General features: G+C 41.0%; 1 protein-coding gene across 35 annotated transcripts in view; it reads right to left on the bottom strand.

Moving 5' to 3' along the window:
* Positions 1 to 1,518: 1,518 nt before the first annotated feature.
* Positions 1,519 to 15,280, bottom strand: part of ADAM22 (ADAM metallopeptidase domain 22) — a 237,340-nt gene continuing 223,578 nt past the window's right edge. For 31 of the 35 annotated variants that reach the window (XR_014815729.1, XR_014815730.1, XR_014815735.1 and 28 more), the window contains 2 exons: positions 11,920 to 12,043; positions 1,519 to 8,086 (listed from right to left, as the gene is read on the bottom strand). Coding sequence is in view for 25 of the 35 variants with exons in the window: in XM_021063337.2 (XP_020918996.1) it covers positions 8,066 to 8,086; positions 11,920 to 12,043 (145 nt within the window). In the remaining 10 variants the exon portion in view is untranslated. The remainder of the gene's footprint in view (positions 8,087 to 11,919; positions 12,044 to 15,280) is intronic. The other 4 variants (XR_014815731.1, XR_014815734.1, XR_014815738.1 and 1 more) reach the window with 1 other exon arrangement.

Here is a 15,280-nt window from a genome sequence, read left to right as displayed (position 1 = left end):
TGACTAATGGTTATGGGCCGTATCTGAGCAGTCCTACTGCTCTGGTACATCCTGCTGTGTGTGTGGCATCAGTCATAGTTCTCAATCTGCTTTCAGGAAGCGCCAAAGTCTTACAAAGCTACATCTCTGGAGACCCACAATTCCATTTTAATTACTAGTATCTCAGAGCAAGCCTTCTTATCGCCTCCACTTCTCCTTTCACTGTTTCCTTCTGAAAGTCTAGAACCTAGTTTTCAGCATGTCCTGTGGTTAAAAAGTTTCCTTCTCCTTGACAGATTTAATGTATCCATGCTCCTTTAGTTACAGCCAACGTCTTCATTACAAGTGACTCTCGTGTGGCCTTAGTTCTGTGCTATGTCGGGTTCTCCTGTTTCATGATATATTTCCAGCGTGGCCTCATCACCTTCTTTATAACTGTTTTTTGGTCACTTTTTCTTAGAGTACCTTGTTGGAGCACAGTAAAGCTGTGAGCTCAAACTTGAATACTTCAATCCTTTGGAGAATTAAATTCCTCAAATCACCCAAACTCAAGATTTAATTTCATTCTGAAGATGAGTGCTTTATTCTTGTGTGTCAACAGATTGATGTTTCTCAACTATTGATAACCTTACATTTCCACAGGAATGTGGCTGCAAGAAGCCTGTGTTTGCCTAGGGACAAGTGGCATAGATGTGCACCACAGCAGTCATATTTCATTTACCACAGCTCTCATTCCTGTGGAGCCAAAGTAGAATTTAGATTCCAGCATGATGCTCTCATCCATCCTTGTGAGTGAAAACTTCTGCTATCTCTGCGCTAGACTTTGCTTGTGCTTAGCTGAGTGTGTTACAGTCCCAATGTTTATCTTAATGAATTATTATATGCCTAAAATATTATAAATACAAGAAATGGAGCTATATGTAATCACCATAGATTTTTCAAATGTCATAATAAATGTACAAACCTTTAGTCAGTGACTTCTATTTTTCTCACATTAAAGCAGTACTTCGACTACTTATAAATGCTCATTCCCTTAGCAGACTAGGGCAAGGAAATTGCAAGCCTGGGTAAAGACTGGTGGGTGAAAACGCTGCTCCAGAGACAATGAACAGGCCAGGTAGAAGAAATTTTTAGGCAGTGAACTTAGGGACCTAAGCTGAGCCACCATCCAAGGCCCAATGCTTTACAGCCTGACACAAGGGAACTCCTCTAAATAAGCACTATTGCCTGGGCTCCAAGACAGAATACAGGAAACTGATCCTTATTAGGGTGAGGGAGAAATTTTCATGAACAAAGCAAGTGGATAAATAAAGAAGACTCCTTCTGCCACCCAACTAGGACAACCATCCACCAGAGTCAGCATTCAGGCTTTATTCAAGGATCATGCTATTTCTCACCAGGCTGATGGTCCCTTCTAGGACAGCATGGAACAGAAAAGAAAAAAACCCCAGCAGTATCCCCACAAAGCTTCTGAGAGAGAAACCATGTCCTGGAGAAAAATAGGATTAAAGGCAATCAGGCATCAAAATAACATCAATCTTTTATTGAAAGTCACTTTATTGATGTTACAATGAGAGTAACATAGAAAAACTGTGGTGCCTTATTAGCTTCAGAAGTGAATTCTAATAAAATTGTGCCAGAAATTTGAACCTTAAGTTACACTGACCTTTAAAAACAGCAAGATTTTGTTTACCTACAGTGTAAGAACACCTTTGTAATTTGAACAGCCATAAAACAAATCACGCTTGCTCTAGAAAGCAGGTGCCATATATATTTCAGTTGCTATTTGCCAAAATCCAGTAATGTTTAAAAGAGCTTAAGAACCCGAAGTGCGGAGTAGCAGAGAGACTATAATGTTAAAATGAAGCCAATCTAAGTATATACACATGATCACCAGGTTCACCCAAAGTGAAACCGTGCTACCATTAACACTTCCCCACGAAGTGGCTTCTTTTAGCTGTAGACAGGACATGACCCCAGAAGGTGACAGATGTGGAAAACACTAGTGCAGACCTACATTGGCTAACATATAAACTGCTGTGTTTAGATAAAACACTCCGTTTCTAAAAGAAGTTGTCTTTTTGTGATGCTGAATTGGAGAGGCAAGTTAAAAAAGGAGTACATGCCTATTTATTCTGAATACACTTTTGCAGGTTAGCATTAAAAAAAAAAAGTTTTCCATACAAAACAAAGATGTTGGGTCTTTTTTACCCATTACAAAGACTGGCTGTAGAATCACAGTTGGATTTTGTGCTAGGTTAGAAAAGTGGGGGTTTCTCATCAGGCAGTGATACACATGTATAATTTAGCAAGAACTCTTGTATTATTACTGAATAAACATAGTAATTCCTTTCAGCACTTTCTGTATTGTGTGTTATCAGGTAAAACATAGCACCACTGTGTTTAAAGATTTCACCTTTTTTGTAGAGCCTGACCATCAAAACACAAATCCACATCAAACTTCATAAAATCAAACTTCACTAAGCCCTCAAGTAAATGTAGATCATTATTATATGCATACATAATTTTTAACTTGAGAAGAAAATGCTCTTTTCTTCATAAACTCTTTAAAAACCACATTGATGATTGTAAGCACATTACCCTAACATTGCTAGTCTCATTGTATGCCTTTTTGTAAAACACAACAAAAACCAAACACCCTTTTTCCCTGGTTTTGATTTCAAGGATACCTAAAAACATCAAATGATGAGGTCCTTAAGCCAAAACCCTGCCAGCCCTGAAGCACCTCCAGATACAAGTTCTACCAACAACAGGGACATGCCAGGCAGAAGTGACGGACCCATCACGACGGGACAACGGAGTCTTTACACACCAACACTGAGTAAAAACTACAAAACTCACAGATCTGCCCCAGGCACGCAGCACCTCTCTCCACCACACCACGGGTGGCCAACTCGGGCTCTTTCCCACGCTTGGCTTCAGAGCTCTTCAGATGACGCTCCACTCTGCTCCTACGCCAGGGCCAAACACCCCACCCCCTCCCAAGACTTGCTCCTTACCTCTCCATGGACCTGAAACACACCCCAGAACCAGTCTCTCTGCAACTTCCCAAGGAGCATAATTCATGCCCTGATGGCGATGGGAGGAGAAGTGCCTCTCACCCCTGATTCTGTGCCCCAGTGGTTCCCCAAGGGCCAATTTTGGCAAAGAAGGGACTTACCTCCATTTCAGTGAAAGCTCCTAGTCAGGAGAAAAATGCTGGCAGCTACTGAAGGGGGAGCGACTTTGCAAGTAGGAAGGGCCTGGAAACATCTCAGACCCACACTTAGAGTGCTTCCTCGTTGTCAGGCTCTGGATATAAAAACTAGGCAGGTTTTTGCTTTGTTTCCAAATGATTGGTTTTTCTACTTAGAAACGGAACCAGAGATGCCCATTTGGGGAACTCTGACAAAGCAATGAATAAGATATTAACAAATATCCCCTGATTTCTAAGATCTCGCTGAAGTCTTGTTTCCTCCGCATCTGCAGGTGTGGTGGAAAAGTGCTCTCAGACTTAAAAGCACCTGCCCAGAGAGCATATCTGCCATGAGCATGCACCAAAGGTTCCCTGCAGGTGTGGCTGCTCCAACCCCCACCCCTCCCCCCAACAGATACACAGAGCTGGATCAGCTGCTGCCTGTCAGCTGATGCTCAGAAGACCAGGCTGAGAGCCTCACAATCAACAAGGGAAGCTGTTTACTATGACATTTCTTAGCTCTCCCCTTGCCAGAGGAAAGTTGCTGCGTCCCAAATCAGAATAGTCCTAGCCATTCAGAAAACAGCTCAGAGGAAAAAAAAATGTGAGCCTCCAATTAAGCCTTATTCCATAGGAATGTTTGCTTCATATATATTTGAAGGAGAATTATTCATCTTAACTCCATTTAAGGGAGAGAAAAAAAAACTATTTGAGTGTCGGTTTTAGAGGAAAATATAGAAATGACAGGAAAAAAATAATTAGGAGCATAAAAAAGTAGTCATTATGCTGGCTGCAAATGGGAGTCGGAATGTTTCATGTAAAATTCATGCCAATTTAATTGGTAGGATTGTATTTGAAACATGCTGCCCATAGGGGGCGTCCACAGCAGCAGGGGCAGTGTCCTAGCGCGCTGTGGGGCCTGGCTCCCTCTGTTCCTTCACTGTCTTTATTCAGTGTTCCCCTTCCCACATACTAGGCAAGCTAGTCAGGAAATTCCAATAAATGCCCTTTAAGTAAAATAAAATAAAATAGTCTTCTCTTTAGGTACGGATTTATTATCATGTTGAATAACACAAGGAAATACTTAAAGCACTAAATATATATATTAAAACAGAACTACAGGACAACAGGAAATGAAGAACAGATGAGACTGATAAAATGACCCAATGATTTTGAAACACTGAAAGTGAACAGAAATACCATATTTCCTCTGGCCCATAGGTAACTATAAAAATTAAAGAAGAAAGTCTAAAAAGGTAAAAGGTAAAGGAGCTGAGACAACGGACGGGGTTAAATTATGCCAAATCTGCAATGGGATCACCAATAACAATAAAGAGAAATTCAAACAGAAGCTGTCTTTTTCTGCAAGTGCACGCAATATCCAATTTTATCTTTTTGAGCAACTTCTTTTAGAAATCCTATCAATCTTATGTTCAGAAATCTGCTGGGTTGACCTTATGCAGTAACACAATTTAAAGAGCCTTTTTAAAGCAAAGGGGATGGGGGTTGGGGAAGGGAAAGAGAGAGAGGAAAAACTGTGGTGTCACTTAATAATATCAAGCTGAAACATATGTTTGGCATTTTTACCATGACAGTTCCTTTATTATTCAACTTTTTTTTTTTTTAAGGAAAAGCACTAGGTTTCTTTAAAAAATACAGCAACCACAAACTGAAGGCCCCCCTGTTGCTGCACTTCCTTTCCACAGATTTATGGCCTGGGGATCACTTTCTAGCTGGGAGACTCCAGAGGAGGCCACCCCTTCCTGTCTAAAGAGAGAGTGGCCAGACCCAGCGACCGCTTAGTCTGACCAGTCAGCTCCTTCAGGGCTCAATGTTACCCACACCTTCTTTGTTGGCACTCTTTGTTGAGAGATGTGTTTCTTTAAATCTGAGTTTACTACCCTGTAATGACTGTGAATAAATGGAACATCTCAGGCTGCAGAGTCTCATCTATGCACAAAACCTCAAAAGAGTAGAAAAAGGCATACAATGGAACCTAAAGGCCAAAAAAAAAAAAAAAAAAAAAAGCTTTTCTCTGTTTAGTATAATAGTCCTGTAGTTGACTGGGGATATAAATATTAGTTGCATGATACAAATTGCTGTGTGGCCTCAAAGTTCCTCTCCAAAATAGAATTTTTAAAAAATGCTGTGCTTGTGTTTAGCGCCATGGGTCCACTCTCCTTGTCTCTACAGACGAAAAGTCATGAATATGTAGACTGAACAATCTAGAACACCAACCAGGAGCACACATATAGGTACTTCTCAAAACCAGCCACTGAAATTATAAACTTGTCAAAGAATTCTGCAAATGGCTGTCAGAATGTTTAAACATTTCTAGATAGAATAGCTATCTAGAATAGAACATAAATGCTACTGTAACAGCATAATCTCTCTGCAGAGAAAACAAAACCTTTTTCATTGAATCCTATAGGAAGGTTATTATGGAGGAGAGTGACTGTAAACTCAATACCATTAGAGCAACCATGTCTCCCAAAAGGCACAAATAATGAATTTTCACTTGAAATAATAATTGTCACGTAAAAATAATCGAGGTCAAGAAAGAGAAAGGTGACAGGATCCATTGACTATGTAACTAATCACTGACGGATTCTTTCAAACTAGGGATGTTTAACCATAACTAGGAAGCATATTTACATGAGGTACCTTACATTCAAATCTTTAAACTCTTGTATAGTCAAAATAAACCTTCTAACATTATCCTTTTATACACTCAATACCAGAAAACATTCAGTGCACATTAAAGTGATCTCAGTCAAAAGCCACTTATTTGCTACATCTTTAAATCTGTCTGCCCTCCTTGTCCTTGGCTTGAGCTAAGTGGCAACGTCACCCAATGCTCACCCCAACTTTAGCCTCATGGATCGTTTTACTGTAGTCTAGACAATCATATCCCTCCCTGTCAAGAAAAATGCCGCTTAGACTTTATTACCTTTGATGATCAAGTTGCTTTAAAGTGTTTTCAAAGATTTTCAGAAGAGAGGTCCATTACAGAAGATATAAACACAGAGAATAAAACATTGCCTTCTAAACAGGCCCTTTGCTTTGGGCCTCCAAGGTGATTGTACATGGAGATGAAATGGGTTTTGTCTTTGGACATTACTTGGAGACATCAAATTGAGAGGATATTTCTCAAAGCTTGTCTGCAGATCCCACTCCTCTCAAGCAAAAAGAGAAAAATGAAGAAATTCAGAAGCACTCTTCACATCAAAGCATTTGATTGATCCCATCAAAGCATCCGCTTGATGCCATCAACATCCCAGTCTCACCAGGATAGCCTCCAGAGAGAAGCTAAGAATGATGGAGCTGCATCATGTTGGCTATCAAATTTGGTTTAAAAGAAGAGGGTTTAACACAGATTTCTCACTTTTCTATGGATAGTTCAGAACATCAGATTCTTTCCCAATGCCAGCTGGGTTTGGGCAACTTCACAGCTGCTGCCCACTTGTGATTTTAGGTCTCTCTGAACCCTTGGTGGCCTGTTGAGGCTTCCTAGCCCATCTGGTAGAATTTCCATTATCTTACAAGTCAGTGCAGAATGACTTGTTGGGACTCTCATCCCACCAATGAGAAATACCCCTCAAAAACAGTGTAAAAGTTGTTTTTAATTTTTTTAAAAAGTCATTCATGTCACAGATCAGGGTGGCTAAAAAGTTGTGTTAAAGAACAAAAATTTAGGCCACAAAGGGTTAGAGTATTGGCAAGTTGGAAGTTACCAATGCATCAGCAGCCATGGTCTCCTGTGTCTTTGGTGCATTTGCTTAATCTCAGCAGCAAGGGGCTTACAGGGTGAGACTAGGAGATTGGCTCTAGGACCGAAAATGTACAGCTGCTGAGGCAGGTGCTGTAGCCCCCTCAGAAGGAAACTGGACAGGCTGGAGGACTTCCAAGGAGCAGCCGACCAGCAGCAGAGCGCCTGGAGGCAGGACAGCAGCTGCACTGCTGGATTCCTGTTCCGGCAAGCAGTGCAGACCCTAAGTTTTGCTAGGAATTTTGTTCTCTTGTTGAATGAATTGTTCAATAGAACTGCCTCCAGATTTTGCACAATTTAAAGGGATATCACATGTTTTGGACAAATACCAATTATGGGGAGACAAGTATACAGCACTGACCAGTCTATTTACAACATCATCTGGTTACAATCTTTAAGGACCATTTGAATGATGACGATGACATGACTGTGACTGATTGTTCTTAGGCATTTGGCAAGATACACTTGTGTGTAACAGCTGCTTTTTTTTTAATTTTAAAAATGTTTACATATGTACAATTGTCCTTGTATGCGGATATAAATATGAAAATTAAAAAAAATAAAAATACATGTTTACAGTTAGCATACGGGATATTAGCCTCTCAAGCTTTGGAGTCCTGCCGAAAAAAATCCTATATGGCTTAGCCCTGCATGCTACTTTCTATTATGGGATGTTGTTTCCTTAAACGTGGAAAACAATAAAGAGAAGCTTCATGCACATAGCATTACTGTCTACAATGAGGATGTGCTTCAGAATGACGACTTCTGAATCCACTATCGTCCCTTAGGAAACTTGCTACATTTGGGTCATGTGAGTTAATTTTAGTGAGATTTCTACAGATAACTGGCATGCGGATTATCCATGAATGTACCAGTACCTTTGTTGTTCCATGTTATAGTGTAACATGTCAGTGGTTCTTTTCGTGTTTCCGTTAAATCCTAAGCCAGTGACAAAAAGAAAATGGTATCCAGATGTGAGACTCGCTTCCTCTCCCCTGTGGCATTTAGAGATGGTTTCGAATTGTCCGAAGAGCAGATAGATTTGCAGTGATTCCGTGAGGCTGGGTTTCTATAAAAGTTGAAGTAAACAGTTTCGATGTATCGCATGTAAACAGTTGATCTTAAATGGATGTCTCCCAAAGCTGCACAACAGAGAAAAGCAAAGTTTGACACCGTGAGGGCAGGAAACAGACATATTCTGAGCAACAAAGATGGAAACGTTCAGTGATTCCATTTATACTTATGTGACTGTGGAGACACACTCTCACAGTCTCATGAATGGGTAAAATAAACACGCTAATTTTTAGCTCTCTCTTGCCTTGACACCTGAGTCTCAACTTTTTCAACAATGGCCACTTTTTAATACAAAAAGCCCCCTCATCCTCATTTACTGTTCCCTGAAATTCTCAATCAATTAAATATTGTGTCTCAAATGAAATGATTTAAAATCTTGTTTTTAAAAACTACCCATTCTCTTATTTCCCCAAGGATTCTGAGACAGCCAGCTAGAACAGTAGTTCTCACCCAGCTGTACATTTCAATGCTCTGGGGATGTTTTAAAAATCCTACTGCCTAGACAGCACACCACTAAATCAAAAAGCTCTCTGGGTGGGCCTCAGGCATCAGTACCTGTTAAAAGTCCTTCAAGCAATAAGGTCCTACTGTACAGCATGGGGAACTATCTCCAGTCTCTTGGGATAGAGTATGACGGAGGAGAGTAAGAGAAAAAGAATGGGTGGGTGTTTGTGTCTGTGTATACATATATGACTGGATCACTTTGTTTTACAGCAGAAATCGGCACGACACTGTAAATCAACTATACTTCAATAAAAATTTTAAAAAAGATTTCTGAAAACTGGCTGTGGGAACAAAAAAATAAATAAAAAGTCCTTCAGACGTTTCTATACAGCCAGTGCTGACAACTACCAACCTTAGGAAAGCCGAGTGTATTAATACCATCACTACCCACTTAAAAATCATTGCCCTGGAGTTCCCGTCCTGGCTCAGCAGAAACGAATCTGACTAGCATCCATGAGGACTCAAGTTCGATCCCTGGCCTTGCTCAGTGGGTTAAGGATCCAGCGTTGCAGTGAGCCGTGGTTAAGGATCCAGCGTTGCAGTGAGCCGTGGTATAGGTCGCAAAAGCGGCTTGGATCTGGTGTTGCTGTGGCTGTGGTGTAGGCTGGTGACTACAGCTCCAATTCAACCCCTGGCCTGGGAACCTCCATATGCTTCGAGGGCAGCCCTAAAAAGACCAAAAAAAAAAAAAAAAAACACAACAACAACAACAACAAAAAAAAAACATTGCCCTGAACCTATGGCCAAGCTATACACTCTCCAAATCCATTACTACCTCCTAAAAAAATCATCCTCTTTCAGGACCTGGCATATCAGAGTAGAAGGAAGAATCCAGGGCAGGATATAATTCCCTAATTCTCTCACCTCTTCCCTCTCCTGGCCTCTGCCACCATTTCTTTATACTGGCCCTGTTCATATCTAATTTCTAGAATGATCAGTAATTTCCTAATGGACTGAAAACAAGTTTGGCATGATCCAACACAAGTGCAATTCAGTTCCCCAGAGAAGGAAGGCCTATTTAAAAAAAGAAAGAAAGGGGAAAAAAAAATCAAGCTGCAGGCAATGTGATATGGGATAATTATTATAAACACGAACAAAGAAAGACTAAGACCATGTGACACAGGTTGTCTCCAACTTCCATCCAATTTCCATTTTTATTGGAAATCTGGGGCACATCAGTGTATTCAACCTAATGAGTTGCTGAGAAAGAAAAAGGAGAAATAGCTAAGTGACTAAGTGGATGCTTCTACACAGATTCTCTTAATATGGATTCTTCATGGAAATCTTAGTTACCTACTTTAGGTCTACTTTATATGTCTTTTTCCTTAAAAAACACAGCCATCTCCTCACCCTTAGAGGACAACATCTCCCTCCTGGGAGAGCTTTGTGTGTGGACACCTGTTGGTGGAGACGTGCAAATGAATGGTTTGCAGGGTGTCTGATGGAAAGAAGATACGGATGGATGCTCAGGTGAAGCGACAAAAATAGGCACGCGTTTAGACTTCGGTTTCTGTGAGCCCAGTTTTCTCACCAATGGTCATGAAGACAGAATAAGAAGTGACAGCTTGCAGAAAGAAGAGAGGAACAAATGAAAGACACTGGGAAAACCTGAAGGTCACGATGCTCCCAGTGAGGAAAAAGGAGCAAAGAATCGCCAGGCCATCCCTTTGAGGAACAGGCATGACCTTGGCCATGTCTGGATGGCTGGAGTAGAGGGGTTGCGGATAGAAAGATCACCTGTTCTATTCTTCACAGCCCACGAAGCCAGCCCAGAGACAGGGCTGCCTAGCCTGTAGGATTCTGCTACCTGCTCGGTCAATGTGCCACAGTAGGTGGACCCAACCAGACCTTTCACACACACAACTGACCCTGAGCTGCCCCCCTCAGCCTAGAGGAAAAAGCCACAGGCCAGCCATTTCTTCGGGGGAGCTGTCATTTTCATGGCTCTCCTGTGGGACCGTGCCCCCAAACCTGCCCCTTGCCATGGCAACAGCTGAGTGAATGCCCCCAATGAGAGGGAGTAAAACAGCAGTGTGGACAATTTATCAGGGAGAAAATGTGGGCTGTCCTGCTTCAACAATTTCCTGGGGAGGGAAGGAATAACGTCAGCCTAAGATTTCACTGCCTCATACTCATCTCATGAACAACTGGATGCTTATTCACAGGTCTTTTTTTTGTAAGGTCAGAAAGCAGAGGCCTGGGAATGCCTTCCCACCTTTTGCCCCTTCCCATGCTAACATATGAAGGTAATTTTTTATATGGTTAATAAAATATCACTGTTTTTTAAAGTCTTTTTGATTATAGTGATCTAATCAGTTCTTAATGAGTTACCTTTTCTTGTTTTCTTACTGACTCAGAGTTGGTCAAGTTAAAATGTGAATGATCTATGTTTATTTTGAACCACATAATTTAAGTTCAGGATCAAGAAGCCTTGAAATATCTCTCAAAACCAAAAAGCCTAGGAACCCAGAACCCACTAGCAGATAAATCTCTCCAGGTTTTTAAAGTTTTTTTTTTGTTTTGCCAAATGATTTCTGAGATCAATATCACAGTGTAACTGACCACAACAAAGGCTGGACATCAATAAAGGTAATTAGTTTTTGTTATATCTTTCAGGTGAGTCTCCTCGGAGACTTCTGGCTGATCTGCCTCTCTAAGCCTGACTAAATCTCAAATTTCACATAATGGATGGCTTCTTGGAAGGCTGTGAGACTAAGCAGAGTCATAATTTAAATACAAAAGAAGGCTGAGTATTTAAATGAAAATCTGGTGAATCCTATTTTTACAAAAACAAGAAACTCCAAATATGTTTTTAATCTTTTTTTGTGCATATACTTTGCCAGACTCTCAATATGAACAGATTTTCAAAGCTCCTTTCCTTGTATCCAAATTCTACCCCCCGCCCCAAGACACTGATCTGATTTTCTGTTCCTGGGTTCCTATTTCTGAAATCCTATTGGGTGTTATTAGCCAGCGAAAGGCCTGAATAAGTGAACTGGGCATGGAAATGAGGCTGGTTTACTTAACCTCTGGCATTTCCAGGTATATGGAAAACCTAATAAAGCAAAATACATTCTCTGTTTTGTCGATACCAGGTTATAATATACCAACTACAATGAGTAATGAAATCATATATGAAAATAAAATTTAAAAATAAAATAAAACCATAATTATATATAGCGGCAAATGATTAAAATATGTCAAATATTTCTAGAATTCATCAGTATTTAGACAGATTTTTCCAATATAAATCTGTACCCCCACACCTCAAGAATCTTCAACTTTTCAAATTCAGTTGTTTTCAGGCTGTCAGGAACAGTCTGTCTTTTAACCTCTCAACCCACAGATCAGCAATAGAGACAGAGCACGATAGCACATGGAAAAAGTTCCCACATACCCTAGCACTTTGTCGGTTCACCTTCTGCTCCTCATCAGGGAGGGGAGGCATTGGATATGGGTATTTTCTGCTGGAGGCAATGGATCCAGTTGATGAAGAAGGAGACTTGGCAGGAGATAAAGTCCTGAGGCGTTGAGAACACATGACATACATATTACGTAATTGCCTAACATCTTTTCAAAGACCTGAAAAGTGGGTTCAGAACAAACCCTCTGATTTCTACTTTCATAGGCCACTACTGCAAAGGTGGAACTACTGGGATGCACTCTGTCAGTGACACTGGAATGCTGGAATTTTACCTTCCTAATTTCCTAACTGCAATGGATTCTTTAAATGGTAGTACACAGAATCATAGTTTTCAACTAGAAAGCCAATAATGAAGTTTCTACAGAATAGATTTTTTTAAAAGCTATAATGGAGAAGGGATAAAAATATTCTTAGAGCTCATAGCGGTAATTTAAGTGTATAACATATTAATAGTCTGCCTTATTTTTATCACTTAATACAAAGAATGTAATTCCAATTATATATTCAAGATCTGAAAATACTATACAATGGATACATTTATTAATTGCTAAGTCACACACCAGTTTACACAAAACTCATGCATTCAAAGGCCAGTGTGTTAGTTGTGAAAGAACAAAGGCAAATACGAGGGTTTTAATAACAAATTAGTACACATGCAAGCGGTAAGGAGTGCAGAGTTCCAGCCAAACAAAGAGTCTGATGAGAACATACAAAAATGGTCTGGTTAGTCCCTACAATCATCACTTCTGTACAGGGAGGACTGTAAGCCATAGATGTAGATCTTGATAACTCACGTAGGGTCTACTTGTCATGCCAATGAGATGTGGCAACACTTAAATGACTGGAATTTTACTAGAACTAAAACAAAACACAACTGCCAAACTCTTCTTATTGGGATAGCACGTGCTCCCCTCATCATGGAGACGTTCCATGTGGAAGATCTGTGTAAGCTCTCCATGCTTTATGCTCTTTTGGAGTCTGCGAGTATAGTGGTTAATATTTGTGACTAGGCAGGGCACACTGGAAGAGCCCATCTCTGCTAGCTGGTCTTTAAAGTGAAAAACAACAACAACGACAACAAAAAACCAAAAGCAAAAATAGCTGAGACTAAAAAGTCCCGATTCCCACCATGTCAATGGAAAACAGACACGGCAATTTTTTTTTCTTTTTTTTTTTTCATTGCCATACTCATGGCATATGGAGGTTCCCAGGCTAGGGGTCTAATCGGAGCTACAGCTGCCAGCCAGGTCTGAGCTGTGTCTGCGACCTACACCACAGCTCACGACAATGCCAGATCCTTAACCCACTGAGCGAGGCCAGGGATTGAACCCGAAACCTCACGGCTCCTAGTCGGATTCGTTTCTGCTGCGCTACCATGGGAACTCCCAGACACGGTAATTTGACAGTAGTTATCTATTCACAAATGTCACCACTACACACCTAGGACTCCTTAATTCCTGGTGCAAGGCGGTCGTGACCTGTGGGTCACTGAACTGGTTACACCGCCATGGGGGAGCTCAGGTACTTATTTTAGGAGGATGCATCTCATCTGCTGTGACTTACTCAGCCTGTGCGTGTTGGCGGTGGGGTCGCCCTGGGTAGGGGGAGATCTACTAGTTGACTGTAACTGCATGCACCAAGTAAATATGTCTTTTTCCTCCCCGATTTTAAGTATTGGTTCCCATCCATATGTTATCCTTCATTCTGGGTCTGCCGTAGCTTTCAAATCAGTTTCTATTTTATGGACATTAAATTCAAGCTAAGGTTTGAAAAGACTTTTTCCTATAAACCCTGAGATTTGGCTCCATTTTAAGAGTTGAGTGATTCAGTTTACTTTTAGTCTGTAATTCCTATTGCTTTTTTCTTTTTTGGAAAATGTCCAGGACCACTCCTTGGTGTGCACTGTTGGGATGCTACAGCTGCTTGACCTCTCCTGTGATAAGGCTCTCCACTGTGGAGCAGATGGGTGTGACTCCGAATATGAGTATTTCCAATCCTCAAAAGTACTATTAAAGCAATGGACTACCGCATCTTTTTCTAATTCAGAAATTAATGATTTTTTTTCGATTTTAGGAAAACGTTTCAAATAGGACCATGACACTAGGAAATGAATTCAGTATGTGTAAAATGAGGACATTCTTTTTGTATCTAGATACAAAAACAGATTTTTCTAACACTAGGGATATTAACTTGGGTTCAGATTTTTAGCCAAATCACTACTGATAAGCTATCCAAGTTCAGATACATGGGTCAGGTACCCAAACATGTAACTAAATCTTGTTTACTTTAGGGGATCATGCAACCTGGCTCCTCTTTTTAATTTGCTGCCGTGTGTGTGTCCATAGCATGAGGTGTTAGCTTATAGCTTCAAAGTCTTGCCGGCCATTCAGTTGGCTACGGGTCTAAGGGACCAGCTTATATACATACAGGGCCATTCCAATGAGGGTGCTGGAATTCCAGTCTTACCCTCAAATATCTTTCCTTGGCCAAAGCCAATAATGAGTTAAAACAGAAAGAGGAGTTATTCTCTAGAACCTCAAAGAAATTGCACATTTACTCCCTCCTCCACTCATGTACCTGACACTACGAACCAAGGGTAAGAAAAACCGAACAGCACAGTTTAGCAGGGGCAAGGGGCAGGGGGCTGGAAGCAGGGTAGTGTGTGACAGCATAAAGGGGATTATGTGGGAGGATGGAGAGCATTAGAGCAGGAGTCAGAATAAGAGCAGAGGAGAAGGCAGGATAAAGCAGTTTAGGGAAAACAGAAACAAACTCCAAATTTCCCACAGCTCTCTAAGAAAGAAATTTTTTCGAAACTGCCTCCAGGCTCTTTTCTGACCCTGGCTACTTGCTTGGTGGTTCCCACCAGCTTTCACTATAATCCAGGCACCAACCCAGCTCATTCACTTCTAAAGCAAACGTTGGACAAATGCTAACCATTATCATTATTGCATTTTTTTAAAAACCATCATAACCATAGCGGGTGCCATTTCGAAACACACAGTGAAGATGAAGGTGTGTCCGTGGGCCAGTGGAATGTGGTGGGTCTTGGGTTACATCAGTCCTCCTTCTATTGCCTTCTGTAGACAACCTTGGTTCAGTTCTGTTCCCCAGAACAGGCTAGAACCAGGCCAGTCACACACGAGGGACACATGTCCCCACCCCCTTGTTCACTAGGCTGTGTTCGCAGGCAAATTTTATAACAGTCTGATGAAAAGGAACAGATTCTGGAGTCAGAGCCAGGTTCATAATTTGGGTTCTGACGTTACTAGCTGTATGACCTCGAGTTGGTCTTTCCTCAGTTTCCTCCATGCATGGAAAGTGAATAAGAATG

This window comes from Sus scrofa, chromosome 9 (genome assembly GCF_054392235.1).
Source record: "Sus scrofa isolate SSC_HxYL_T2T_F1_AM1 chromosome 9, Sscrofa_HxYL_maternal_Yorkshire_Landrace_v2.0, whole genome shotgun sequence".
NCBI classification, from domain to species: domain Eukaryota; kingdom Metazoa; phylum Chordata; class Mammalia; order Artiodactyla; family Suidae; genus Sus; species Sus scrofa.
This window is presented reverse-complemented; position numbering and strand designations above follow the sequence as displayed.